At 45.2% G+C, this 27,729-nt stretch overlaps 1 protein-coding gene across 2 annotated transcripts in view; it reads right to left on the bottom strand.

The window, feature by feature from the left end:
* Positions 1–297: 297 nt before the first annotated feature.
* Positions 298–27,729, bottom strand: part of SCAI (suppressor of cancer cell invasion) — a 1,468,821-nt gene continuing 1,441,389 nt past the window's right edge. The window contains exon 17 of one of the 2 annotated variants that reach the window (XM_073600351.1): positions 298–1,572. In XM_073600351.1, the coding sequence (XP_073456452.1) occupies positions 1,426–1,572 (147 nt within the window). In that variant the 3' untranslated portion in view covers positions 298–1,425. The remainder of the gene's footprint in view (positions 1,573–27,729) is intronic. The other variant, XM_073600352.1, reaches the window with a different exon arrangement.

Raw genomic sequence — 27,729 nt, 5'->3', positions numbered from 1 at the left:
AACAAACAAGAATATTGCTTTTTGACCACTGTTAATTTTGACATCAAATTTCAATTTAGTTTTAGTCATAGTCTATTTACTAAAATGCCATTTTAGTTGTATTTTAGAAATAGAATTTTATTTCCGTTAATTTTTCATCACTGAAAACACACAGCTGATGAAAACTATAACGAAAATATTTTCATCTACGAAATTAACAATGCACGAAAGGAGATTTTTCAAGTAAGCTAATAATTGGATTGTCAATAATAACTTTTGTTTGTTTTGCTATTACATACCAGTGCTGTCAAATGAAAGTTTATCCTGTAACCATATATTTAATTTATATATTTTGATAACACATTTAATATATCGCTAATTTATTTGATTGTTCACTGCATCAAAACATCAACAATCCCTTCAGCAGATAGGATTTTTTTCTTCTAATTGATCCTGTGTATTTTGGTAAACAAAAATTCTTGAATCATGTGGCCATAGAATGATGTAGTTAGTTGCACAGTATCTTCTTTTGCCTTGAAGGAGAGATCTGTGAATGAGTCCAGTTCATTTACTATGTCACGCCTTAAAACAGTCTAAGAAAAGGGGAGGACGTAATTATGAGTGACCTTTTGGTTTCAGGATCTAATGGTCACATTACATGTGCTGTTATTTACTTGCATTAGGCTAGTAACAGAGACCAACTGGAAAGGGTGAAAAAGCATCTTTCAGAAAAGCAGATAACAGTCTGGATTGTCCCATTGGGCAGCAGAGAAAAAGAAAGTTAAATTAGACACTCTATTACATAGCTGACACCGCAGATGTTTCATTATTAATGCATGTCAATACACGCATTAATAATGAAACAACTGTGGTGTCAGCTATGTAATAGAGTGTCCAATTTAATTTAAACCATTTGGGAACAATTCTTACAGTTCTATTTTAAACCATACCTGCCCTCATGTTTAATACTCTAACACATTGGTTTCAAATTATCATCATAAACAAATATCAACAGCTCAACAGAATATGTAAACTTGTGCCAGCATTTACTGCTTCGGGATGGACAGTTCATTTCATTGAAGATGAGACCTTATTCAAGTTGCTTAGACACATCTCTTACTCTTTAAAACAAAGGGGTTCTTCATGCTGCAGGGGGAGAGGACACATTTTCATTGCAGGACAGAACACCTAAAACATGCACACAAAAGCTAGCATCAACCTGCAAGCAGAAATACAAGCACTACTAATGACCATACAGAAGGGAAAAGGGCAGGGAAAGAGTTCCTCTGCACCTTTCTCACAAAAGTGCTTCCTCTAGAACCAAACCTCGGTATTTACAATGTAAAAGGTCACATACTTTATTTGAAAGCTTTGCCTTACAAAAATGCACCTTCCAAAATGTGTGGCATCAAAGCCACAAATGTTCGAGTAATATTGGTGTTCTGTTTAATATTCATCCATGGTTGTTTCAAGAAATAGGTTCCTTACATCCAATATGGAAGCCAACTCCAAAATCTGTTTTTGCAGGTGAAGGTTCTCCACCAGTTCATCCCGAGGCAGAGGAGGGTAGGTTTCTGGGTAGTTCCTAGTTTCCTGGAAGACAACGGCACTTGTAATTTTTTTTTAAATCAAATAAAAAGTTTTTATTGAGCATAGAGGGTACATGTACAAAGCACATATGAACTACCAATTCCACCGAGTCTAATATCAGCATGTTATATTCACCTACTGGAGACAAAAAGTGGTACTAACCCACTCTCAGTAGCGCCCACATAGCTAATCATTTTCCTCATACATTGCAGATGTAAGGCAAAAACAGTGGTAAACATTGAATCAATCCTCAGAACAATCGGTCATACACCAGGTCTAGTGGGGCTAGTCCAGGATCTAACCATTGAGACCACAGTTTGCCAAATTTACCTCTCTTACCCCTGTGCTGATAAATGATCTTTTAGTGTCGCCCATTTGGGTGATGCACTCCAGTAATGTAGTGGGGGGTCCGTGGATTTCCAGTGCCAAAACTTTCGCTAAAATCTTGACGTCATTTTGTAAAAGGGAAATGGGGCGGTGGGAACCTGGGTCAAAGGGGTCTTTATGTGGCTTCAGAATTAGCACAATTGTGGCCATAGACTAGGAGGGCTCCCCTTTTTTCCTAGCTGCATTAAACACTTTCAGCAATCTGGGTAGTATGAACTCTGTATATATATATATATATATATATATATATATATATATATATATATATTATAAACCTCTATAGGTTGCTACATCCCCTGAGGCCTTCGAATTGGGAAACACACCGGTCGCCATTTGCAGCTCCTTCAGAGTTAAAGGAGCATCCAATAGCTTCCTAGAGGGGAAAGACATGTGAGGAAGTTGTACATTATCCAGATACCAATTGAGGGAATCTGTGGTATAGTTTTGTTTAGGTTCGTATAGAGTGGAGTAATAATTCACTAAAGTGGACATTATCTGAGAGGGGAATTAGTTACTTGCCCCGTATCAGTGCGCAGTGCTCCAATAGAGGGGGGCATTTGCTGTGCATGGGCTATTTTGGCGAGGAGGCGAACCGTGTGTTCCCCCTCCTCATAAAAGGCCAACCTGTTAAAAAATCTCTTGTTTTCTGCTGCAGAGACAGTCATGTGGTTTAAAAGCCTCCTGGGCATCCAATCACGCCTTTTTACTACTATCCTCTGTCTGAGCATTGGTGTTGCGTTTAACGTTAAAGATTCCTCTGAGCAACGCAAAGGTTTATTAAACCAGGTGTGGGGAAGATTTTAGGGGTGTCACATTCAACATGTAGTCTTTTTTTTAATTGTGCACATACTTCCAATATTACTAGCAATTACAAGCAAAGTGGCTTAGTGATAGCAGCCACTTGAAGATGCATGAATCACGAGCATTGCACCCACCACTGAGGAACCCGTGCATTCTAGTCTCACTGTTCCTGAATGCCAAAATGTGGCATCCTGAGAGGGGGTTCTCCCTGCTACAATTCACCGCCTCACTAGTAGAGTCCCCCTTTACATCAGGTATCCCCAAAAGAGTCTACCTTTGAAGGCATCCCAGACCATGTGTAAGGGGGCAGACCCCTCATTGTCCTTAAAGTAGCACTCTCAATCAGTCAGAATGTCATCCTCTTCAGGCAGTAATGTAAGCCAGAAGGGGTTTAATCTCCACATAATGGGGGGGAGGGTATATGGCAACCCCAACAAGGACTGTAATCTGAGAGTGACCTTGGGGAGATGCCTGCGTCCTGTAATCTAGGCAGCAATGAGCTGGAGATTAAGATTAGATCTATTCTAGACATGGAGTGATGCGATGAAGAGAGGCATGAGAAGGCCTGGGTATCAGGGTGTATAAACCTCCATGTGTCAATTATGTTAAAACTATCTATTAATTTTGCAAATCTAGTGGGCTGAGGTGGGGTTGGTGCAGGTGAATCAACATGTGGTCTGTCAAGGTCAGGGTTAAAGGGGTTGTAAAGGTAAATTTTTTTTTCTTTAAAAATAACAAACATGTTATACTTACCTTCACTGTGCAGCTCGTTCTGCACAGAGTGGCCCCGAACCTGCTCTTCTGGGGTCCCTCGGCGGCTGTCTCAGCTCCTCCCCGCAATAACTAACCACTTTAATGCGAGCTCCCTCGCATGGTGGTTAGTTATTGCGGGCGCGCTCCCGTGATACAGCCGGTGGCTATAGCCGCTCGCTGTATAACTCGGCCCCGCCCCCGGCGCGCCGCGTCATTGGATGTGATTGACAGCAGCGGGAGCCAATGGCTGCGCTGCTTTCAATCCATCCACTATAGCCAATCAGCGACCAGGCTGATCGGCTGAATGGAGGTCGGGAACGAGCGGCTGAGTTTCGAGGTGTCAGGTAAGTAAAACGGGGGGGGCTGGGGGCGGCGGTATTATCAAAAGTTTTTTCACCTTAATGCATAGAATGCATTAAGGTGAAAAAATGTATACCTTTACAACCCCTTTAAAAGTCATATTAAAGTCACTCAGCCAAATAGCCGGAGTTGCGGGGTACAGTGAAATGTGCTTGAAGAACTGTTTGTACTTATTGGAATTGTTACATTTTATCTATGATTGCCCTAGTTGTAGAAATAAATAGACAGGACTCATATAAAAAACAAAGTAGTGTTTAAAGCGTCACTAAACCCACATCATAAAAAGCTATCAATAAATGCTGTATTACATGCTGTTCATACACAATGAATCACTATGAGATTTGTTTTCTGTATTCTGTAAAAAACCTAGGGATTTTGCAGCTGTGATGGCAACTCTGCACATGCTCAGTTTTCAGTGAGTTTCTATGCTTAGCATTTTCTCCCTATCACATCTGAGCAGCCCATGTGACTATACAGCATACTTACCAACTTTCCCGAATTTCTTGGGCCATTCCCCGGATTTAGACTCTTTTCCCGATTTTATTAATTCCCGGGAAATGTCCCGAGAAATCCACTTTTTGAGAAGACCAGAAGTGGAGTGGAGCTGGGTGGCTTCAATAGAAACCGAGCTGCTGCGGCACCGCCCACCCCGCGCTCCGCCCACCCTCCGCCCATCCCCGCTCCGCCCCACTCCTCCCCGCTGCCAGTCTGTTATGGAAAGGGGCGGGGGTGGGCGGTGGTTCTATTGTAACCACGCGGCTGGCGGAGACATTATGTTGTTCCCCTGATGTGAGGGGGGCTCCGCTGGAGACTCCTGATGTGAGGGGGGTTCCGCTGGAACCGCTGGGGACTCCTGATGTGAGGGGGGCTCCGCTGGGGACTCCTGATGTGAGGGGGGCTTCGCTGGGGACTCCTGGTGTGAGGGGAGGTCTGCTGGGGACTCCTGATGTGAGGGGGGCTCCGCTGGAGACTCCTGATGTGAGGGGGGCTCCGCTGGTGACTCCTGATTGTGAGGGGGGCTCCGCTGGTAACTCCTGATGTGAGGGGGGCTCCGCTGGTGACTCCTGATGTGAGGGGGGCTCCGCTGGAGACTCCTGATGTGAGGGGGGGCTCCGCTGGAGACTCCTGATGTGAGGGGGGCTCCGCTGGAGACTCCTGATGTGAGGGGGGCTCCGCTGGGGACTCCTGATGTGAGGGGGCTCCGCTGGGGACTCCTGGTGTGAGGGGGGCTCCGCTGGGGACTCCTGGTGTGAGGGGGGCTCCGCTGGGGACTCCTGGTGTGAGGGGGGCTCCGCTGGGGACTCCTGATGTGAGGGGGGCTCCGCTGGGGACTCCTGGTGTGAGGGGGGCTCCGCTGGGGACTCCTGATGTGAGGGGGGCTCCGTTGGGGACTCCTGATGTGAGGGGGGCTCCGCTGGAGACTCCTGATGTGAGGGGGGCTCCGCTGGAGACTCCTGATGTGAGGGGGGCTCCGTTGGAGACTCCTGATGTGAGGGGGGCTCCGCTGGGGACTCCTGATGTGAGGGGGCTCCGCTGGGGACTCTTGATGTGAGGGGGGCTCCGCTGGGGACTCCTGATGTGAGGGGGGCTCCGCTGGGGACTCCTGGTGTGAGGGGCGCTCCGCTGGGGACTCCTGGTGTGAGGGGGGCTCCGCTGGGGACTCCTGGTGTGAGGGGGGCTCCGCTGGGGACTCCTGGTGTGAGGGGGGCTCCGCTGGAGACTCCTGATGTGAGGGGGGCTCCGCTGGAGACTCCTGATGTGAGGGGGGCTCCGCTGGGGACTCCTGGTGTGAGGGGGGCTCCGCTGGGGACTCCTGGTGTGAGGGGGGCTCCGCTGGGGACTCCTGGTGTGAGGGGGGCTCCGCTGGAGACTCCTGATGTGAGGGGGGCTCCGCTGGAGACTCCTGATGTGAGGGGGGTTCCGCTGGAACCGCTGGGGACTCCTGATGTGAGGGGGGCTCCGCTGGGGACTCCTGATGTGAGGGGGCTCCGCTGGGGACTCTTGATGTGAGGGGGGCTCCGCTGGGGACTCCTGATGTGAGGGGGGCTCCGCTGGGGACTCCTGGTGTGAGGGGCGCTCCGCTGGGGACTCCTGGTGTGAGGGGGGCTCCGCTGGGGACTCCTGGTGTGAGGGGGGCTCCGCTGGGGACTCCTGGTGTGAGGGGGGCTCCGCTGGGGACTCCTGATGTGAGGGGGGCTCCGCTGGGGACTCCTGATGTGAGAGGGGCTCCGCTGGGGACTCCTGATGTGAGGGGGGCTCCGCTGGGGACTCCTGATGTGAGGGGGGCTCCGCTGGGGACTCCTGATGTGAGGGGGGCTCCGCTGGGGACTCCTGGTGTGAGGGGGGCTCCGCTGGGGACTCCTGATGTGAGGGGGGCTCCGCTGGGGACTCTTGATGTGAGGGGGGCTCTGCTGGGGACTCCTGATGTGAGGGGGGCTCCGCTGGGGACTCCTGATGTGAGGGGGGCTCCGCTGGGGACTCCTGATGTGAGGAGGGGCTCCGCTGGGGACTCCTGATGTGAGGGGGGCTCCGCTGGGGACTCCTGATGTGAGGGGGGCTTCGCTGGGGACTCCTGGTGTGAGGGGAGGTCTGCTGGGGACTCCTGGTGTGAGGGGGGCTCCTGATGTAAGGGGGGGCTCCGCTGGGGACTCCTGATGTGAGGGGGCTCCGCTGGGGACTCCTGATGTGAGGGGGGCTCCACTGGAGACTCCTGATGAGAGGGGGGCTCTGCTGGGGACTCCTGATGTGAGGGGGGCTCCGCTGGGGACACCTGATGTAAGGGGGGGCTCCGCTGGGGACACCTGATGTAAAGGGGGCTCTGCTGCAGACTCCTGATGTGAGTTGGGGCTCCGCTGGGGACACCTGATGTGAGGGAGGCTCAGCTGGGGACACCTGATGTAATGGGGGTTCCGCTGGGGACACCTGATGTAAGGGGGCTCCGCTGGGGACACCTGATGTAAGGGGGGCTCCGCTGGGGACACCTGATGTAAGGGGGGCTCCGCTGGGGACACCTGATGTAAGGGGGGGCTCCTCTGGGGACATCTGATGTAAGGGGCGCTCCGCTGGGGACATCTGATGTAAGGGGGGCTCCGCTCGGGACACCTGATGTAAGGACGGACTCTGCTGGGGGCACCTGATGCAAGGACGGACTCTGCTGGGGCACCTGATGCAAGGACGGATGGCTGGTGGCAGGTGACACGCTCAGGGATCCCACTGATTCAGCATTATAGTGAGTTAAATGATTTCATTTTATATTACAATGTAATAATAGAAATAATGCACTTCAATCATCCTGACACCATAACAACTATGGTGCCCTTCTGGAAGCTCGCATTAGAGATCTGTAGGAGCAAGTTGCAACACTGGGCAGAAAGGACAACCTTGAAGGGGGTCCTCTGCTCGCTGAGCAGGTGGTCAGTAGGGTTGATGTGGAGGGTGGAGGGGCAAGTCAGGATTATCAGATAGGAAGATGGGTTAATGTAGTTAGAGGGAGTGGAAGGGGCTCGCAGAATAGGAAGGCCAGTCCTGTGTTTGTGCATCAAAACAAAATTGCCAAGTTGGGTGAAGATGTGGAGGTGGCAAACACAGAGGTGGCAGCCCTAGATGTCACTGCTAGCCCTATACAGCCGGGAGAGAAGCCCATCTAGTAGAGGTGGTGAGGGGAGTGCAGGTAGGCCTAGACAGTTGGTGGTAATAGGGGATTCTATAATCAGAAGGACTGATAGAATAATTTGTGGGGCTGGGCATGACCCAGCTGTCTTGGTCCACGTTGGAACCACTGACAGTATACATGGAAGGTGGAGGTTCCTTAAGAATCAATTTAAAGAACTAGGCTGCAAGTTGAAGGGAAGGACCTCCAAGGTGATATTCTCTGAAATATTGCCTGTGCCATGCGCAACACAGCAAAGGCAGGGGGTGTTTAGAGAGCTGAATGCATGGCTAAAGACCTGATGTAGGGAGGAGGGATTTGGGTTTCTAGAGCACAGGGCTGACTTTTCATTGGGGTGCAACCTATATGCTAAAGACGGTTTGCACTTGAATGGAAGGGGGTCTGCTGTGCTGGGGGAGAGGTTTATGGGAAGGCTGGAGGAGTATTTAAACTAGGATTGAGGGGGGAGGGTGAACTAGAATTGCATCGAGAAGACAGGTCAGTTAGGGTCAGACATTAATGGATGGTGGAATGGGGATAGATGGGGGAAGGTTATGGCAGGTGACAAGAAATGTTCCATGTTGCAAACAGCCATTGGAAACTATAGTGCCATTTGTACTACTAAAAATTATATGAAAAACACCAGAGCAAAATGTAATAATGCAATAAAGTGTTTGTTCACCAATGCCAGAAGTCTGCCAAGCAAAATAGGGGAGTTAGAAGCTCTGGTGCATGAGGAGAGCTATGATGTAATCAGTATTGCTGAAACTTGGCTTCAATCCTCACATGACTGGGCTATTAATATTCCTGGCTATACACTCTTTCGGAGAGACAGGGTAAAAAGGAAAGGTGGCGGGGTCTGTCTCTATGTGAGAAGTGATCTCAAAGCAAGTGTGAAAGAGGACCTGATTGATGGAGAGTGTGATGAGTCTGAAGCATTATGGGTGGAACTGCATATAGATGTGCTTAGTTCAAAGTTAATAATTAGAGTTTGTTATAGACCACCCAATGTTAACGAGGAGGTGGAGACTCAGCTCCTTGCACAGATGGAAAGGGCTGCAAAGGCTGGGACGGTGATAATAATGGGGGATTTTAACTACCCAGAAATTGACTGGAGTAATGGCACTGCTGGCACAGTTAAAATTTATAAACCTAGTACAGGACAATTTTATGGTCCAGTTTATTGAGGCCCCAACTAGGAATGAAGCTCTGTTGGACCTGGTAATCTCAAACCATGCAGAGCTTATTACTAATGTTCAGATAAAGGAACACCTGGGTAGCAGTGATCATAACATAATTTCATTTGATGTTAGCTGTAAACAAGAGATACATACGGGAAAGATAAAAACACTTAAAGCGGGGTTCCACCCAAATTTTGAACAATATCTGTATGTTTTCTCTTCCTTGCCTAGATGCTGACATGCCGTTTAAAAAAATTTTAATCGCCGTAATTACCTTTTATTTTTCTATTCTTCTTTGCACTTCCTGGTTCTCCTCCCGTGGGAGTAGGCGTGTTTCTAGCCTCTCCCAGACTCCTGGGAGCTAGTCTCAGGCTTCCCAGGATGCTACTGAGCATGTGCGGGAACGAGCGGTGAATGCTGGGAGCACAGCATTCACCACATCCAGGAAATAAATGCTTGTAGGCTTCAAATGCCCACAATGAAGATGGAAACCGCCTGCAGTGAATAATATAAGTTATTCTTTCCGACGAAATCTGACACAGGCGGACATATTCAGTGGCGTCTCCAGCTTTCAAATTTAGGGGGGGCACATGGGGGGACAGGGACAAAAGTAGGGGGGCAACTATAAAATGTATATATATATATATATATATATATATATATATATATATATATATATCCTGGGGCCCTTTACTACGACCCCACAACGGGCCCTTTCACATGTTCTGCAGTGAGCTCCCTTCCTACTGTATTGGGGTCCCCCAGGGTGGCAGAAAACAAGAGATATATGTCACCAGCATATCAAGAAAATATAAGGATCCAAAGCAGTGGGAGAACTATCAGGGTTGCAAAGGTTGTCTTGCCTCTGGGCCCTGGTGTTCTGCCACTGTGGGGTTCCCCAGCCTCCTCTTGCTGTCCTGCCCCTGCTATTGACAGCTCTGGTCTGGCATCTCTTGGAATGTACAGGCTGGTCCTCCTGTCCTAAGGACGGGAGAAATCAGTCTGTTTTTCCAGTAACTGAAAGTCCTGGTGGAGTCCTTCCTGCAACTCGCTCTTCTCTCTGCCAATGAGGATGCAGGTTTTCACGTTTTTTTTTCAGGTTTTCAGGTTTTGTTATGAGCAGATCAGGCGGCCGTGGTTGTGTGAACGCTCGCATTATGCAGTGTCAGCGAGCAGGGGAGGGGGGAGGAATCACCCGCAGGAGCTGACTGGGGACTCTCTCCCTCTTAGACATTGATTTTTTGTAAAAAAAAAATAAATACATTTTTTTTTTGGGGGGGCACATGGTGGGGCACAGCATAATGTTGGGGGGGTCAGGGCCCCCTCTGGCCCCCCCTAGGGTCGCCATTGGACATATTACACACAATATGTGAGTATGTAATGCTGAGAAGAAAAGTTTGTGAATGAACTCAAAAAAAAAAAAAAAAAAAATGATAGATAGGTGGACCCCCGCTTTAACTTCAAGAGAGCAAATTTTCCAAGAATGAGGGCTGCTCTCCAGGACTTAGACTGGGAGGAAATATTGGCATTGATAAACACAGAACAGAAATGGGAATTCTTCAAAAAGACTGTTTGGGACCTCACTGCAAAGTATATTCCCATGGGCAATAAGTTTAAAAGGCTAAAAATAAAACCTATGTGGCTCACAGTCAAAGTTAGAAAAGCTATAAACAATAAGAAAAGAGCTTTTAAAAAATATAAAAATGAAGGAACACTAGTGTCATTTAAATGCTACAAAGAATTTAACAGAATATGTAAAAAGGAAATCAAGGATGCAAAAATTCAAAATGAACGACAGATGGCAAAAAATAGTAGGACAAACCCCAAAAAATTCTTCAAATATATTAATAGTAAAAAGGTCAGGTCTGAGCATGTAGGCCCTTTACAAAATAATCTAGAGTGGGTGACTGGGGACAAGGAGAAGGCTAATTTATTAAATACTTTCTTCAGCTCTGTGTATACAAAAGAGCATGGGGGAGCTCATGTCCATAATGGGGGTGGTATTGACATAGCCCCGAATGATCCACAATGGCTCAAAAGTGATATGGTCCAGAAATATTTAGACAATAAAGGTGGATAAAGCACCTGTACCTGATGGCATCCACCCACGGATCCTAAAAGAATTGAGCTCTGTAATTTCAAAGCCATTGTATCTAATTTTTAGGGACTCATTAATGACGGGAATAGTACCACTGGATTGGCGCAGGGCGAACGTGGTGCCTATATTTAAAAAGGGATCAAAGTCTTTACCAAGTAACTATAGACCTGTTAGTTTAACTTCTATAGTCGGGAAGATACTGGAGCATTTAATAAAAGACCACATAGGCCAGTTCTTGCTGGAAAAAAACATTTTAAGCAACAGACAGCATGGATTCATGAAAGACAGAAGTTGTCAGACAAACCTGATTTCTTTTTATGAAGAGGTAAGTAAAACCTTGGACAGAGGGGTGGCTGTGGATGTGGTATACTTGGATTTTGCAAAAGCGTTCGATACAGTTCCGCACACATGGCTCATGTGTAAGTTAAAGTCTACAGGCTTGGAAATATCAGTTTGTAAATGGATAGAAAACTGGCTAAAAGACAGAATTCAGAGAGTAGCGGTTAATGATTCTTACTCTGAATGGTCTGGGGTTATCAGTGGTGTACCCCAAGGTTCAGTGCTGGGACCCTTACTCTTTAATATCTTTATAAATGATATTGGGTCTGGGATCAAAAGTAACATTTCTGTCTTTGCAGATGACACCAAGCTATGCAGTCCTTACAGGATGTCCTTACAGCATGTCTCCAATTTACAAGCTGACCTCAATGCTCTGTCTAATTGGGCGTCTATGTGGCAGATGAGGTTTAATGTTGAGAAAAACCAATTGCCTCTTGGGGGATCAGGAAGGAATTTTTTCCCCTGCTGTAGCAAATTGGAGCATGCTCTGCTGGGGTTTTTTGCCTTCCTCTGGATCAACTGTGGGTATAGAATTGGGTATATTGGATTGTATGATATTTTATTTTTTTTGTTTTCTTATGGTTGAACTGGATGGACTTGTGTCTTTTTTCAACCTGACTAACTATGTAACTATGATTGAAGTGCTAACACCAGGTGTTTGGAGTATCTTTATCTGCTGATTGTTAAACTTTCTAGAATACACATATTTCCATTGTTGTGTAGGATCTGGGGCTGCTGTCCCTCCATCCCTATCCCCCCCCTTTCCCTCTCCATCCCTCATTCATCTCAGACTCTAACCACACCCCTTTGAGCCACGCCCATTTAAAACATGCCCATTTTTCGCGGCGGCGCACATTTGTACTTTCCCCATGTGCCCCACCCACAAATGCATGCCCCACCCCCTAATTATAGCAAGACTCCGCCTACAGCCAAAAAAGTGTCCCTAAAATTTTTTTTACAATGCTGGCAACTATGATACAGTCTTACATGTGGGCATATACACAGTGGTAAATGACAGCCCACTCCCTCCCTCCTCCTTCATGCCTACTAACCAGCTAAACACAATGGAAGCAGGATATTACATGTAGATTAATGGAGGCTTCTTATTCTAAGACACAGGCTGGGGGGGGGGTGATACACAGCCTGTGACTGGCAGCAATCCGCCCTCACCATGTTATTGCCAATGAGTGCAAATATATATGCCAATTTAAAACAGTTTATTGATATTATTTATTTATTTTTATTCTGTATTCCAAAGGCTGATTTTTTTTTATTTTGAACATGGGAGTGAGCAGCTCCTCCTGCCTATGTTTCTCTGCAGAACAGCTGGGAAAGATCTGGGTCATGTGACAGCAGTATATCGAATACAAAAACGGTACTTAGATTTCTTTTTTTACAGTGCCATCAGCCTCATACATAAATAGAAGGGATAATGTAAATTTAACAGTGTGTGTTTAATATCATTTTAACTTCCCCCTCTCTTTGCTTTTTTTTCTTTCAATTTGTGCTCTTGTTCCTATACAGTCTAGAATAGTTTGGGTGTTATTTGATCTTTGACCTAATAATCTAATTATCTCCTTACTACTTCCGGATGAGCACTGATATTCTTCTTCCATGTGTGCTCCCACCATAAGCCCATATGTAAACACAGACCAGTTACTAGCTGTTACGGGCTCTTCCCTCCTCACACACCGTTTCCAGTGTAAGGAGAGAAGAGCCAGGAGCAGCGAGTTACCCATCTGTGTAGTGTCACACAGTAAAGAGAACCTGTCACATCCCCCCCCATTGCACCTGTCACCCAACAGTCACCACATCAGTGCCCATCAGTGCTTATAAAAGTGCACCTGTCACCCATCAGTACCCATAAAGTGCACCTGTCACCCATTAGTGCCCATAAAGTGCACCTGTCACCGTCAGAGACTGCCAACAGCGGTGCACCTGTCACCCAGCAGTGACCATTGCTTCTTACTCATCAGTCACCCGTCATGAGTGACCCATCCGTGACCCTCATCTTTCACCTATTAGTCCCATAAGTCTCATTAAAGACTGCCATCAGTGACTGTCGCCTGTCACCCATCAGTGACCGTCACCCATCACCCATCAGTGACCATCATCACCTGTCACTCATTAGTGACCATCACCTGTCACCTATCAGTGAACGTCACATGCCACCCAGCCCATGAGAAAAATGTCCAAAAAAGTTTATAAGAGTGAGGGGGCGATCCAGATCCTCTCCATGACGATTCTGAATCAAATTCAGCATTTGAACCAATCGATAGTAGTGGATCAGCAAATGAATCAGAGGAAGAATGGGTCCCTCCTAAAAGGGCACGGCGCTCTGGAAACCAGGCAGCCGCCAGCAATAGACCCTTGGATCAAATTCCCAGGCCCAGTACCAGCGCTGCCGCCAGCGATAGAACAAAGGCCCAGTACCAGCGCTGTCACCAGTGAAAGACCTCAAGAAATGCCCAGGCCCAGTACCAGCGCTGCCGCGTGATGCCCAAGTACCAGCACAGGAAATTTAAATCCCCTAACTACCGGCACTCGAGTGCAACGCCCCCCAAGAACCAGGGCCACTGCATATCTCCCAGATGGTCTTGCCAAAAGCAATATGGCTGCTTTTGACCCAGAATCAGCAAGAACTGCAGGCCAATACCCAAAATTTCACAGAAATTGATTGTTTTTATTTATTTTTGCCCGACACTTTGCTGCAATTCATCGTGGACAGACCAATTTATATGTCCAGCAGCATATTACCAACAACCCCCAATTATCATACGCCCATCCATTTGATTGGAGAGATTTGAGAGTTCAAATTGTTTATGGGCCTCACCATAAAAATGCGAAAGACCTCAAGAAATCCCCAGGCCCAGTACCAGCGCTGCCGCATCACCCCCAAGTACCAGCACAGGAACTTCAAATCCCCCAACTACCAGCACTGCAGTGCTACGTCCCCCAAGAGCCAGGGCCACTACATATCTCCTTGCCAACCCAACATGGCTGCCTTCTGACTCGATCAGCAAGAATACCCCTTATACCAACTTATACTGCACAGGCCAATACCCAAAATTGATTGCTTTTATTTATTTTTGCCAGACACTTTGCTGCAAGTCATCGTGGACCAGACCAATTTATATGCCCAGCAGCAACAACCCCCAATCATCATACGCCCATCCGTTTGAGTGGAGAGATTTGACTCTGGAGGAGTTCAAATTGTTTATTGGCCTCACCATAAACAGGGGGCTTGCAAAAAAATGAAGGACATGCCTACTCTACTGGCCCACCAACCCATCCGTGACCCTCATTTGTGACCTATTAGTTCCATAAAGTGCACCGGTCACCATCAGAGACTGCCATCAGTGACCGTCACCTGTCACCCATCAGTGACCGTCACCCATCGGTGACCGTCAACCATCAGTGACCATCACCTGTCACCCATTAATGACCATCACCCATCGCCCATCAGTCACCGTCACCCATCAGTGACCGTCACCTGTCACCCATCAAGTGACCATCACCTGTCACCCATCAGTGACCATCACCTGTCACCCATCAGTGAATGTCACCTGCCATCCGTCTGTCACCCGTCATGCAGACCATCAATGATCGTCACCTGCCACCCAACACACAGCCCAACAGAAAAATTTCCAAAAACGTTTATAACAATGAGGAGGCATTCCAGATCTTCTCCATGACTGAAGATAGCAGCGGGGAGTTGTTGTCATATTCAAATGCCAATTCAGATTCTGAATCAAATTCAGCATTTGAACCGATCGATAGTAGTGGATCGGCAAATGAATCAGAGGAAGAATGGGTCCCTCGCAAAAGGGCACGGCGCTCTGGAAACCAGGCAGACGCCAGTAATAGGCCCCAGGATCAAATTCACAGGCCCAGTACCAGCGCTGCCACCAGCGATAGAACAAAGGCCCAGTACCAATGCTGCCACCAGTGAAAGACCACAAGAACAAAGGCCTGTTCAGTACCAGCGCTGCCTCCAGTGAAAGACCTCAAGAAATGCCCACGCTGCCGCGTGATGCCCAAGTACCAGCACAGGAAATTTAAATCCCCTAACTACCGGCACTGGAGTGCAACGCCCCCCAAGATCCAGGGACAATGCATTCAAGATCATTCAAAGCCTGGAGCACAGTATAAAGACAGCGCTGCCATCAGCAACAAGCGAGCATCTAGCTCTTTCTTCTAGTGCAGTTAAGAAAATGAAGTCTATGGAGCTACATCGACTAAGTACGGTGACCCACAGCAACCAATCAGAAGAAATCTTTCAGTGATTTGACTAAAAAAAAAAAAACGGAAATCTGGCTGCTTTAGGTGGGGGGGAGCTCTGTCCATATTTATTTCTTATCGAAAGAGCTTGTGCAACACCAGTATTTACCTTGCAAGCTAAAAGAATATATACGGGTCATATTTGCAGCTTGTTTCAGGCCCGAGCACACCAGGCTTTTTGACCCAGATGGTCTTGCCAAAAGCAATATGGCTGCTTTTGACCCAGAATCAGCAAGAACTTCCCCTTTCACTGAACAGCCAGGTGTGCAGGCCAATACCCAAAATTTCACAGAAATTGATTGTTTTTATTTATTTTTGCCCAACACTTTGCTGCAATTCATCGTGGACAGACCAATTTATATGCCCAGCAGCATATTACCAACAACCCCCAATTATCATACGCCCATCCGTTTGATTGGAGAGATTTGAGAGTTCAAATTGTTTATGGGCCTCACCATAAAAATAGGGCTTACAAAAAAAATTAAGGACATGCCTACTCTACTGGTCCACCAACCCCATCCACCCATGTTTTCTGCTGTAATGTCCAGGTCCCGATATGAGATCATTATGCGCTTCCTTCATCTCAGCGACAACACCCAGGGCCCTCCCCGCAATCATCAAAATTATCATAAGTTATATAAAATTCGCCCACTCATAAATTTCTTTTCCCAACAATTTGCAGAACTCTATGTCCCCAATCAATATATATGTGTAAATGAGTACCTGGTACCCTTTTCTGGCCAGCTAGGAATAAAACAATAGGTTCCTAGCAAAAGGGCCAGATACGGAGTCAAATTTTACAAGCTTTGTTTACAAGTCACAGGATATCTGTATGCGTTCCGCATATACGAAGGAAGAGATTTCCAGCTCCAACCCCCTGAGTGCTCGGCCTACATGGGCACAACTAGTAAAAATGTATGGGCATACCCATTGCTAAACAAAGGTTACCACATATACCTGGATAACTTCTACACCAGCCTGCCCCTTTTCAAATATCTATACCTTGCAGAAACCCTGGCCTGCATGGCCTGGCCTATGGATTCATAGTGCATAAAAAACTGCGAAGGGGGAAAGAGCAACTTTGAAATGCAATGAAGTGCTGGCCTTGAGGTGGAAGGATAACAGGAATGTGTACATGATGTCCACCATCCATGATGTGTTGTGGAAATTTTATGAAGATGTATTTTAATATGTTTTGTCATAGTGTCTCCCAGCATTAGTTCTCCTGCAACCCGCTCTAAAGAGCTGACTGGGGCAGACTAACGCTGGTTGAGATCCGTTAGGTAGTGGAAAATTTCCTGAGGTTGGAGAGAGGTGTTTGCGGAGTGAGGATATGTCTGCCGGCAAAAGGGCCCCTGTGTGTGATGCACAGACGTTCATCTGGGGGGATGTGTTCACTCTGCAAAGACATTATCGGTTTAGAGGATGTGCGTTCGTGTCACCCCTGTATGCCTGATCAACATATTTATGGTAAATATAATCTATAATGGGGTGTGGCACTACCTATATAGGTTTATGTGGGATGGACAGCTATATGAGAGGGCTAACAACTGTCTAAATTAGTGAGCGTGTCCCTCCTGTGCCCAATAGTGTGATAGTTACAAATTAAATATTACCCAGTGAAGGTTATAAATACCATCATTCAAGTGTTCCAAAGCGTAGGCTTCTCTGTGTGATAAAGTAAATCGTAAGCGTAAGCTTCTCTGTGTGATAAAGTAAATCGTGATGGATACCATGCAGGTTAGCATATGGTTCCTTCTAAAACTGGATAGGTGTGGAACTAGAAAACTATAATAGTCCCCTATAAATAATAGTGATGTGCCAATAAAAATTTTTTTCTAAAATAAACATCATACATATACATAGTAGGGTTACACTGTACGAATCCATAAACAGCAACCCCTTCAAATCAATTCAAAAAAACACGTAATCATAACATCAAACAGAATCGTGTAGTGTTCATAGTCCATAAATTATATAGGATTTCTACAAAACGTGTTCAAGTTCTTCCAAAAGACAGTGACTGGGGTGCTCTCAATGTTCTTGGTGACTTTTGTGCTCCCCCTCAAGGGTCCCCACTCACCGAATCCAATCACCCCAAAGGGGCAATGTGCGTATGGGTATATCCTCAACGATCTCCTCACCACCGCAGTTGTTAGGGCACCCAGGGTAATCTCCGGCTTCAGTATGGATAGTTAAACCATATTCATGGTGACTCCCTCATAAAAAAGGAATATAGGCTCCCATAGTGTAGTAGGTAAAATTTATTTAAAAGTAAATTGATAATGATTCCAAATTCGAAATTAAACAAATAAATAAAAACAAGTCCAGCAACAATGTACCAGGTAAATACACAAGTCCAGGTGCAGCTAGTGTGGAGTAAAATTACATCCATGAACTAGGCAAGTGAATACCGGCATGCGTGACGCTAGATGGAGACAGTTCTGAGTGTTTGCACTCTACCTGCGTTCCAACAGCCCGTACCCAGAAATGACGTAGCGTGCGTGGCGCCGTCGCGCGTTTCGTCATAGACGTCCTCAGTGACGGTGCCAGCACGCCACGCACTACGTCCATTTGTAGGGGAACGGCCATACTCGTCATATCCCTCTATAGAGAGGGCACCAATCAGACTTAGGAAAGGTGGAGTAACCCCTCCCACAGTGTCCGCAAAGGTGAATCAATATACGATCCTTCAGTGGGATACCAAATACTATTGTTCTGGACGTATAGTTGATTATAATACGCAAAAAAATGAAATACAATGCCTATAATAACACAAATAAAATACAACATAATTACTTCACCTATGTTCCCCTATTGTAATGGCAATTAAGTATGTCTAGTATAAACTATCCCTTGGGCCCCTTATATGCTATAAGCATCTAAGTGCCCAACCTACATTATATGGGGGTCAGGGGGCCAAAAATTGGGTATGCCTATTATAACCGGTATTTGCCACATATGCAGTACAGGGAATGCACATGTGGATACATAATTTGTGGGAAACTACGTTAGGTATGTTGGCCACATAATTAATAACAATATGGTGACTACTACCACCTATACAGTAGGGAAAATATATATGTGGGTCCATGAAATATGGGAAACTACAGTAAGGGAAAATATGTGAGTCCATAGAGTAGGAAAGCTAAAATGGAAATGGTAGACTCATATTTCCAATATTTTAACCTTATGATGCATAATTCCATAGCTGGAGGGATACATAAATTATGGGAAGACACATTAGGTGTGTTGGCCACATAGTTAATATCAATATGGTGAATAATACTACCTATACAGTAAGGGAAAGTATATGTGGGTCCGTAAAATGGGAACCTGCAGTAAGGAAAAATGTGTAAGTACATAGAGTAAAAAAGCTAAAATGGAAATGGTAGACTCATATTTCCAAAATTTTAACCTTATGATACATAATTCCATAGCTGGAGGGGAAAAAAATATATAGGGATAACACAAACCGACAAGATGATAAATATCTGATGGAGCTTAAATTTCGGGTTCTACCATGATTGCATAATAAACCCAATCTAATATTTATGAGCCAGGTGAAGGGTATGTGAATGAGCCTATGCACGCACCAGCGTGTGTGAAAACACCTGCATACAGTGCGAGCTTACTATGCATGCATGTGTACACTCCTTCGGAGACTACATGGACACTAGACCCCCACTAGATGCCCCAGAGGGGGGCCCCTTAGTTTTGCCTGGCTCCACTTTTCCCCTCAGGGGTTGACTATAAAGCAATTTAGATCAATGTCTAGGTTGAGGCCCCTGGGGGCAAGGGACCCCAACCGATATATCCAGGCAGTTTCATTCTGTGAGACAAATGTAGTTTTATTACCTCCTCGCCAGTGGTCCTTGATGCAGTCAATCCCATAAAAAATCAACCCAGAGGGGTCACGGTTATGTACTGCATCAAAGTGGCAGGAGAGATGATGTTTTGGAAACCCTTTTCTTATGTTCTTAATGTGTTCACATATTCTCACATATAGAGGTCGGGTGGTTCTGCCCACGTATTGTAATTGACATGGGCACTCGATGACATAGGTCACATGTGTACTCTGGCAAGTTATGAGTTTCCTGATACGATATCGTATGTGATCTGTTCTCAACTTGCAAGTTTTCCTTTTTCGGGGCTGTTTTTTAAGACCTCCATCTACATCCATGTAGATGCTCCATCTACATGGTGGGCATTTATAGAAGCCTTTCATGTCTGGAAAAATTTGGGTCAGCTTGGGAGGATTAATGACATTATGCACTGTAATGTCTTAGGGTGGGGGCTCTTCGGTATACAATCCTAGGTTTATTAGGTAGTAGGTTTGCTAACGCTCTATCCTCTTTTAAGATGGGCCAGTATTTTTTCAGAATATGTTCGAATTCTTTGTATTGGGAATGGAAACCTGTGATATAAACACCAACTCTGTATTCTTTTTCTTTCTTTTAGATTTTTTTAACAGGCTTTTCCGGTCTAGGTGTGCTATATCCCTCTTCATCTTATACAGCGTGTCAGCGTTTTCATGGAACCGCTCTATCAGGATATCAGCTTGTTCTAGATAGTCTTCAGTAGTGACGCAGTTTCTCCGCAGTCTTGTAAACTGGCCCTTAGGGATATTCCCTTTCCACTGAGGGTGATGGCAGCTGTTAATCGGGATATACCCGTTTTCTATCCGTTGTCTTGAAAAAGGTTTTTGTATGTAAGTCATCACCCCTCTTGAAAATTTCAAGGTCAAGGTATTCAATCTTGTGGGAATCCCATTTTCCATTTTCCAGTAAAGGTAAGGCCGTATCTGTTGGTGTTTAAGTCCTGCAGAAAACTTTCTAAGGTCTCAGATGTTCCTTCCCAGAATAGGATCAGATCATCTATGTACCTGCGGTACAGTTTAACCTGTGGAATATTCTTGGCGTAAATATACTCTTCTTCCCACATATTCATGAGAAGGTTGGCCACGCTTGGGGCGTACCGTGCGCCCATGGCAACTCCTTTAGTTTGGACGTAATAGTAATTTTGATTATACCAAAAGTAGTTGCATGACATAGCTAACTGTAAACCTTCAAGTATAAAGTCGACCTGTTCTTGTCTCATACAAGTTAGTTCATGAAGAGCCTTTTCCACGCCCAGCAGTCCGTCTTGCTGCACGATACTAGTGTACAGCGAGTTCACATCAATGGTGGCTAGTAGATAATCCTGTGCTCCATCTATTTGTTGTAATTCTTCTAAGAGTTGGGCACTGTCTCGTAAGTAAGATTTTCCCATTTTGACCAGTGGTTTAAGGAATGTGTCAAGATATTTGCCCAGCCTGGAGAACACTGAGTTGTTCTAATGTTGACTAATGATAGGTCTCCCAGGTGGCTTGTGTAATCTCTTGTGGATTTTAGGTGTGTAATAGATAACCGGGGTTTTTGTAGAGCTGGAGACCAGATATTCCGCTTCTTTGTTATTGAGAATCCCCATATCTTTCCCTTTCTTCACGTAAGCTTTTAATTTCTTTTCATATACACGCTTAGGGTTCTTATTGAGCTTATTGTAAGTGTTCTCTACCTGGAGCAAATTCTCCATTTCCTCCTCATAATCTTTCTTGTTCAGTATTACTAATCCTCCACCTTTATCTGCGGGTCGTATAACCACCTCCTTTCTTTCACCCAAAGATTTTATAGTTTTCCAGACATTTTTTGTTTTGTGATTCCTACGTTTTTCTAATTTCCTTAGATCATCTTCCACCATTTTTTGAAAAGCTCCCATACATTGATTCCCAGATGTTGTAGGGTTAAAGGTGGAGTTGTTTTTCAGCTTCGTTTGTATATAAAGTGCTTCCTTCCTTATTCTTGTATCTGTATTCATAAGGAAATGTTTTTTGAGGTTAAGTTTCCTCATAAACTTTTTTAAGTCAATATATGTTTCGAACTTGTACAGAGATTTTTCAGGGGCAAACTTGAGTCCTAAGTCTAGAATTTTCATTTCGTCCTCAGAGAATTGGACATCACTAAGATTGAATATACCCTTCCCTAATGTTCTCGCCTTCGTTTTCTTCTTCCCTCCTCTGTTTCCTCTAGTCGTCTTCTTTTTTCTTCGGGTCCTTGTGCGTGCCTCATTTCTCCTCCGTAGCTTCTGGGGTATTCCTGTTCCATGTACGACTGGTAATTCTCTTCCATCATTCTGTATTGTTCTCCTCGGGGTTCCCCTCTGTCTGTGTTTGTTCCTCTCCACTTGGAGTTCCTGTAGGCAGGCCGGGCTTCCATCTCCCTGGCGGTCTGTTTCTGGCCCAACGCCTGGGAAAATCCCTAGGAGGTCTGGGATCCCTTCTGTATTGTGAGTTAGAAGTGTCTTCATAATTACTTCTATAATGGGCCTGCCTATTTTCCCTTAGTGGTGAAAACCTGTTCCTCGTAGAGACATTGTATCTAGGTGTTTGGGGGGCTCTATGGTCGGGTCGTTCCTGATAGTTGGCACTCCGAATTCTGGATCTTGCCATGTACCCGTGTGGTGTATCTTGTTGCTGCCTGTATGGGAGCCTCATATTAGTTCTTGTTGTCTGTTGGGGTGTGTTATTGTTATTGGTATTGATTACATACAAAAACCTTTTTCAAGACAACAGATAGAAACGGGTATATCCCGATTAACAGCTGCCATCACCCTCAGTGGAAAGGGAATATCCCTAAGGGCCAGTTTACAAGACTGCGGAGAAACTGCGCCACTACTGAAGACTATCTAGAACAAGCTGATATCCTGATAGAGCAGTTCCATGAAATAGGATATAATCTAGACATGCTGTATAAGATGAAGAGGCACCTAGACCGGAAAAGCCTGTTAAAAAAATCTAATAGAAAGAAAAAGAATACAGAGTTGGTGTTTATCACAGGTTTCAATTCCCAATACAAAGAATTCAAACATATTCTGAAAAAATACTGGCCCATCCTAAAAGAGGATAGAGCGTTAGCAAACCTACTACCTAATAAACCTAGGATAGTATACCGAAGAACCCCCACCCTAAGACATTACTTAGTGCATAATGTCATTAATCCTCCCAAGTTGACCCAAATTTTTCCAGACATGAAAGGCTTCTATAAATGCCAAAAATGCCTACCATGTAGGGTTAGTAAAAAACAGCCCCGAAAAAGGGAAACTTTCAAGTCGAGAACAGATCACAAACAATATCGTATCAGGAACCTCATAACTTGCCAGAGTACACATGTGACCTATGTCATCGAGTGCCCATGTCAATTACAATACGTGGGCAGAACCACCCGACCTCTATATGTGAGAATACGTGAACACATTAAGAACATAAGAAAAGGGTTTCCAAAACATCATCTCTCCCGCCACTTTGATGCAGTACATAACCGTGACCCCTCTGGGTTGATTTTTTATGGGATTGACTGCATCAAGGACCACTGGCGAGGAGGTAATAAAACTACATTTGTCTCACAGAATGAAACTGCCTGGATATATCGGTTGGGATCCCTTGCCCCCAGGGGCCTCAACCTAGACATTGATCTAAATTGCTTTATAGCCAACCCCTAAGGGGAAACATGTGGAGCCAGGCAAAACTAAGGGGCCCCCCTCTGGGGTATCTAGTGGGGATCTAGTGTCCATGTAGTCTCCGAAGGGGTGTACACATGCATGCATAGTAAGCCCGCACTGTATGCAGGTGTTTTCACACATGCTGGTGCATGCAAAGGCTCATTCACATACCCTTCACCTGGCTCATAAATATTAGATTGGGTTTATTATGCAATCATGGTAGAACCCGAAATTTAAGCTCCATCAGATATTTATCATCTTGTCGGTTTGTGTTATCCCTATCCCTATATATTTTTTCCCCTCCAGCTATGGAATTATGTATCATAAGGTTAAAATATTGGAAATATGAGTCTACCATTTCCATTTTAGCTTTTTTTACTCTATGTACTTACACATTTTCCCTTACTGCAGGTTCCCATTTTATGGACCCACATATACTTTCCCTTACTGTATAGGTGGTATTATTCACCATATTGTTATTAACTATGTGGCCAACACACATAGTGTTGGGAATGTGTCTTCCCATAATTTATGTATCCCTCCAGCTATGGAATTATGCATAATAAGGATAAAATATTGGAAATATGAGTCTACCATTTCCATTTTAGCTTTCCTACTCTATGGACTCACATATTAGTAAGGGTACTGTAGTTTCCCATATTTCATGGACCCACATATATATTTTCCCTACTGTATAGGTGGTAGTAGTCACCATATTGTTATTAATTATGTGGCCATCATACCTAGTTTCCCACAAATTATGTATCCACATGTGCATTCCCTGTACTGCATATGTGGCAAATACCGGTTATAATAGGCATACCCAATTTTTGGCCCCCTGACCCCCATATAATGTAGGTTGGGCACTTAGATGCTTATAGCATATAAGGGGCCCAAGGGATAGTTTATACTAGACGTACTTAATTGCCATTACAATAGGGGGACATAGGTGAAGTAATTATGTTGTATTTTATTTGTGTTATTATAGGCATTGTATTTCATTTTTTTGCGTATTAAAATCAACTATACGTCCGGAACAATAGTATATGGTATCCCACTGGAGGATTGATTCACCTTTGCGGACACTGTGGGAGGGGTGGGAGGGGTTACTCCACCTTTCCTAAGTCTGATTGGTGCCCTCTCTATAGAGTATGGCCGTTCCCCTACAAATGGACGTAGTGCGTGGCGTGCTGGCACCATCGCTGAGGACTATGACGAAACCAACGGCGCCACGCACGCTACGTCATTTCCGGGTACGGCTGTTGGAACGCAGGTAGAGTGCAAACACTCAGAACTGTCTCCATCTAGCGTCACGCATGTCGATATTCACTTGCCTAGTTCATGGATGTAATTTTACTCCACACTAGCTGCACCTGGACTTGTGTATTTATCTGGTACATTGTTGCTGGACTTGTTTTTATTTATTTGTTTGTTTAATTTCTAATTTGGAATCATTATCAATTTACTTTTAAATAAATTTTACCTACTACACTATGGCAGCCTATATTCCTTTTTATGAGGGAGTCACCATGAATATGGTTTAACTATCCATACGGAAGCCGGAGATTACCCTGGGTGCCCTAACAACTGCGGTGGTGAGGAGATCGTTGAGGATATACCCATACGCACATTGCCCCTTTGGGGTGATTGGATTCGGTGAGTGGGGACCCTTGAGGGGGAGCACAAAAGTCACCAAGAACATTGAGAGCACCCCAGTCACGGTCTTTTGGAAGAACTTGAACACGTTTTGTAGAAATCCTATATAATTTATGGACTATGAACACTACACGATTCTGTTTGATGTTATGATTACATGTTTTTTTGAATTGATTTGAAGGGGTTGCTGTTTATGGATTCGTACAGTGTAACCCTACTATGTATATGTATGATGTTTATTTTAGAAAAAATTTTTTGATGGCACATCACTATTATTTATAGGGGACTTTCTAGTTCCACACCTATCCAGTTTTAGAAGGAACCATATGCTAACCTGCATGGTATCCATCACGATTTACTTTATCACACAGAGAAGCTTACGCTTACGATTTACTTTATCACACAGAGAAGCCTACGCTTTGGAACACTTGAATGATGGTATTTATAACCTTCACTGGGTAATATTTAATTTGTAACTATCACACTATTGGGCACAGGAGGGACACGCTCACTAATTTAGACAGTTGTTAGCCCTCTCATATAGCTGTCCATCCCATATAAACCTATATAGGTAGCGCCACACCCCATTATAGATTATATTTGCAATTAGTCGGAGAATCCCTAGGGAAGCTCTTTTCAGGGGGGCTGCACACCTAACTATTGTCCTAAGAGCAGCCATCACATATCTAAGATATTTATGGTGCCATGAGCATACACCTGCCGCTAAGCTCCCATAAGCAGGAACGATGGTCATATATCTTTGTTTGGTCATATCCTGTGAAGGAAGCGATTGGCTGTTGGGGCCAGGGTGATCCTGTTTGCGACTTTCTTTGTGTGTGTAAATAAAAGCAAGAGCCGCTGCCCAAGAAGGGCAGTCGTGCTGAGATGAGGACGTAAGCGTGGTCATGTCTGCTTCATTGGGAATATGCGGGAAATAGAGTGATAGGCAAGATGCATTATGCTGAAAGGGCGCTTAATAGCGAAAGAGTATAGAGGAATATCCACGTCAGATGACACTACAGTTGAGGTTCAAAGAAGACGAGGTCCCATTGAAAAGTCACCATGTGTCCAAGATTACAATCTCTACATGGGGGGGTGGATTTCAACGACCAAATGCTTCAGCCCTATTTGTAAATAAGGAGGTCCCTTTTCTGGTACAAGAAAGTAGCAATTTATCTAATTCATTTGGCCATATAATGCATACATAATTTACACCAAATCCACAGCAAGCCCAGCCCACTTCCTAAAATTCATCAAAGAAGTTGACACGTCCCTCATCTATTAACAAAGACCCCCCCCCACAAAACCTTTGCTCTGATGCTGTTAGCCGACTTCATTAGCGCCACTTCCTGGACAACATTCCACCATCTGAAGCAGGCCGAAGACACCAAAAAAGATGTTAAATATGTAGCAAAAAAGGATTTTTTTGTAATTACTTTATTTTACAAAGATGAAACAGTATAAATCTCAAAGAACTGACATAAACATGTAGCATATAATATCATTATGAAATGAAACAATAGGGTCACAGCAGCCAATATACAAATCAGTTGTCCCAGCAATACCCTACTCAGCTGAGCACATACTGTAAGATATACTGGTTTTGAAAGATGATGGACAACAGGTAGAGCTGAGGTAATTCACAAATGACAATAGTGACCCTAGCAGAGAAACATAAATGTCAAGCTATGCTAGAAAATAGGGTTCAAACAGTATTGGGATGCAATGCGTCCCAATGGCCGAATGGAAATAAAATATACCATAAAAGGGAAAGAAAAGGGACAGAAAAGAGAATTCGAAAAAGTGATGTCTATAACTAAAGCAATAATTGAGCAAGGAGGGGTGGATGTGGGGAAGGTTTAATTAAGGGGGAGAGAAAAAAGTATGGCAGTTGTCCCTAATAGGGAAGGAGAACTGTGTGAAGGAGAAAGGAAGAGAGAAATTGAGCGGATATTAGGTAATAGGTGCCTCTCGCCCGATGATCAGAGCTAAATCCAGGGGATCTGCCGAACTTACGAAACCTCCTGGAGATATATGTCAGTATACTTAGATTGGTGCCAGGGTCTCCAGGTTGCACGAAAGGTCATTTCCCGTTTGTGCAGGGTGGTGGTGAGATCTTCCATATCTCTTATGAGGATGCACGCCTTAGCTGCGTTCAGTAGTTGGATTGTGAGAGAGGCCTTGTATTTCTTAATCGGTCGCGGTGAAAGATGAAGCAAACAGGCTGCAGGGTTCCCCTCCAAGTCAACATCTGTCAGATGTTTGATTGTGCTGGTCTCTTCCCACCAGAATGGTCCAAGCATGGGACAGTCCCAAAAGATATGCAACATTGTGCCCTCCATGTTGCCACAGCGCCAACACAGGCTAGAAACTTGGGGGAAGAATTGGTGTAATGTGGTAGGTACTCTGTACCACGAGTCAGAATTTTGTAACAGGTCTACTGGACTCTAGTAGCTATGGAAGACTTCTGTGCAAAATGAAGGATCTTCTCCTTCTGGGACTCGATGAATTGGGTATCTAGGTCCAATTCCCATCTGGACAAAAACAGGGGGTCATAACCGTCTGCCGGTCGAATCAAAAGAGAGTAGATTGTTCAGAGACTATGACGGATCGGCTCCCCTCGGACCTTACGAGATATGCCTGGTATTCGGAGACACCTGCAAAGAAAGGTATGCAACTGGAGACCACACCAAAAGTCCAGCAGGAAGTCAGAAGCAGATACCCCTGGCCGAGGACAGTTGACCGTCTGGGTCTATATAGTCGCATAGATGGAGTCGTCTGCTCACTACCAGATGTTGAAAGTGGGGATTCTGGAGGCCAGGAGTGAACTCTGGATTACCCAGAATCGGTATCATAGGGGAGGGAGAAAGCGACACTGAAGAGTGTCGAAAGGCGTCCCTAGCCACAACCAGCGTACTGCCTAAGGTGGGGGTGATCTGTGAGGGCTTTAGGCAATGATGATGTGAGCCACTGCCAACTTTTGGCTATACCGTTGGAGTCTTCTATTTCCATAGCCACCCAGTGTTTTGCCACGTGGCAATGCCAATCCACTAGTCTTGTAAGAAGAGTCGCCCTGTAGTATGCTTTCAGATCAGGGAGGCCAACTCCACCTCTATGCT

The sequence above is a fragment of the Aquarana catesbeiana genome, linkage group LG09 (genome assembly GCF_042186555.1).
Source record: "Aquarana catesbeiana isolate 2022-GZ linkage group LG09, ASM4218655v1, whole genome shotgun sequence".
Lineage (NCBI taxonomy): Eukaryota > Metazoa > Chordata > Amphibia > Anura > Ranidae > Aquarana > Aquarana catesbeiana.
Note: the sequence above shows the minus strand (reverse complement) of the source record. Positions and strands in the feature narration are given on the sequence as shown.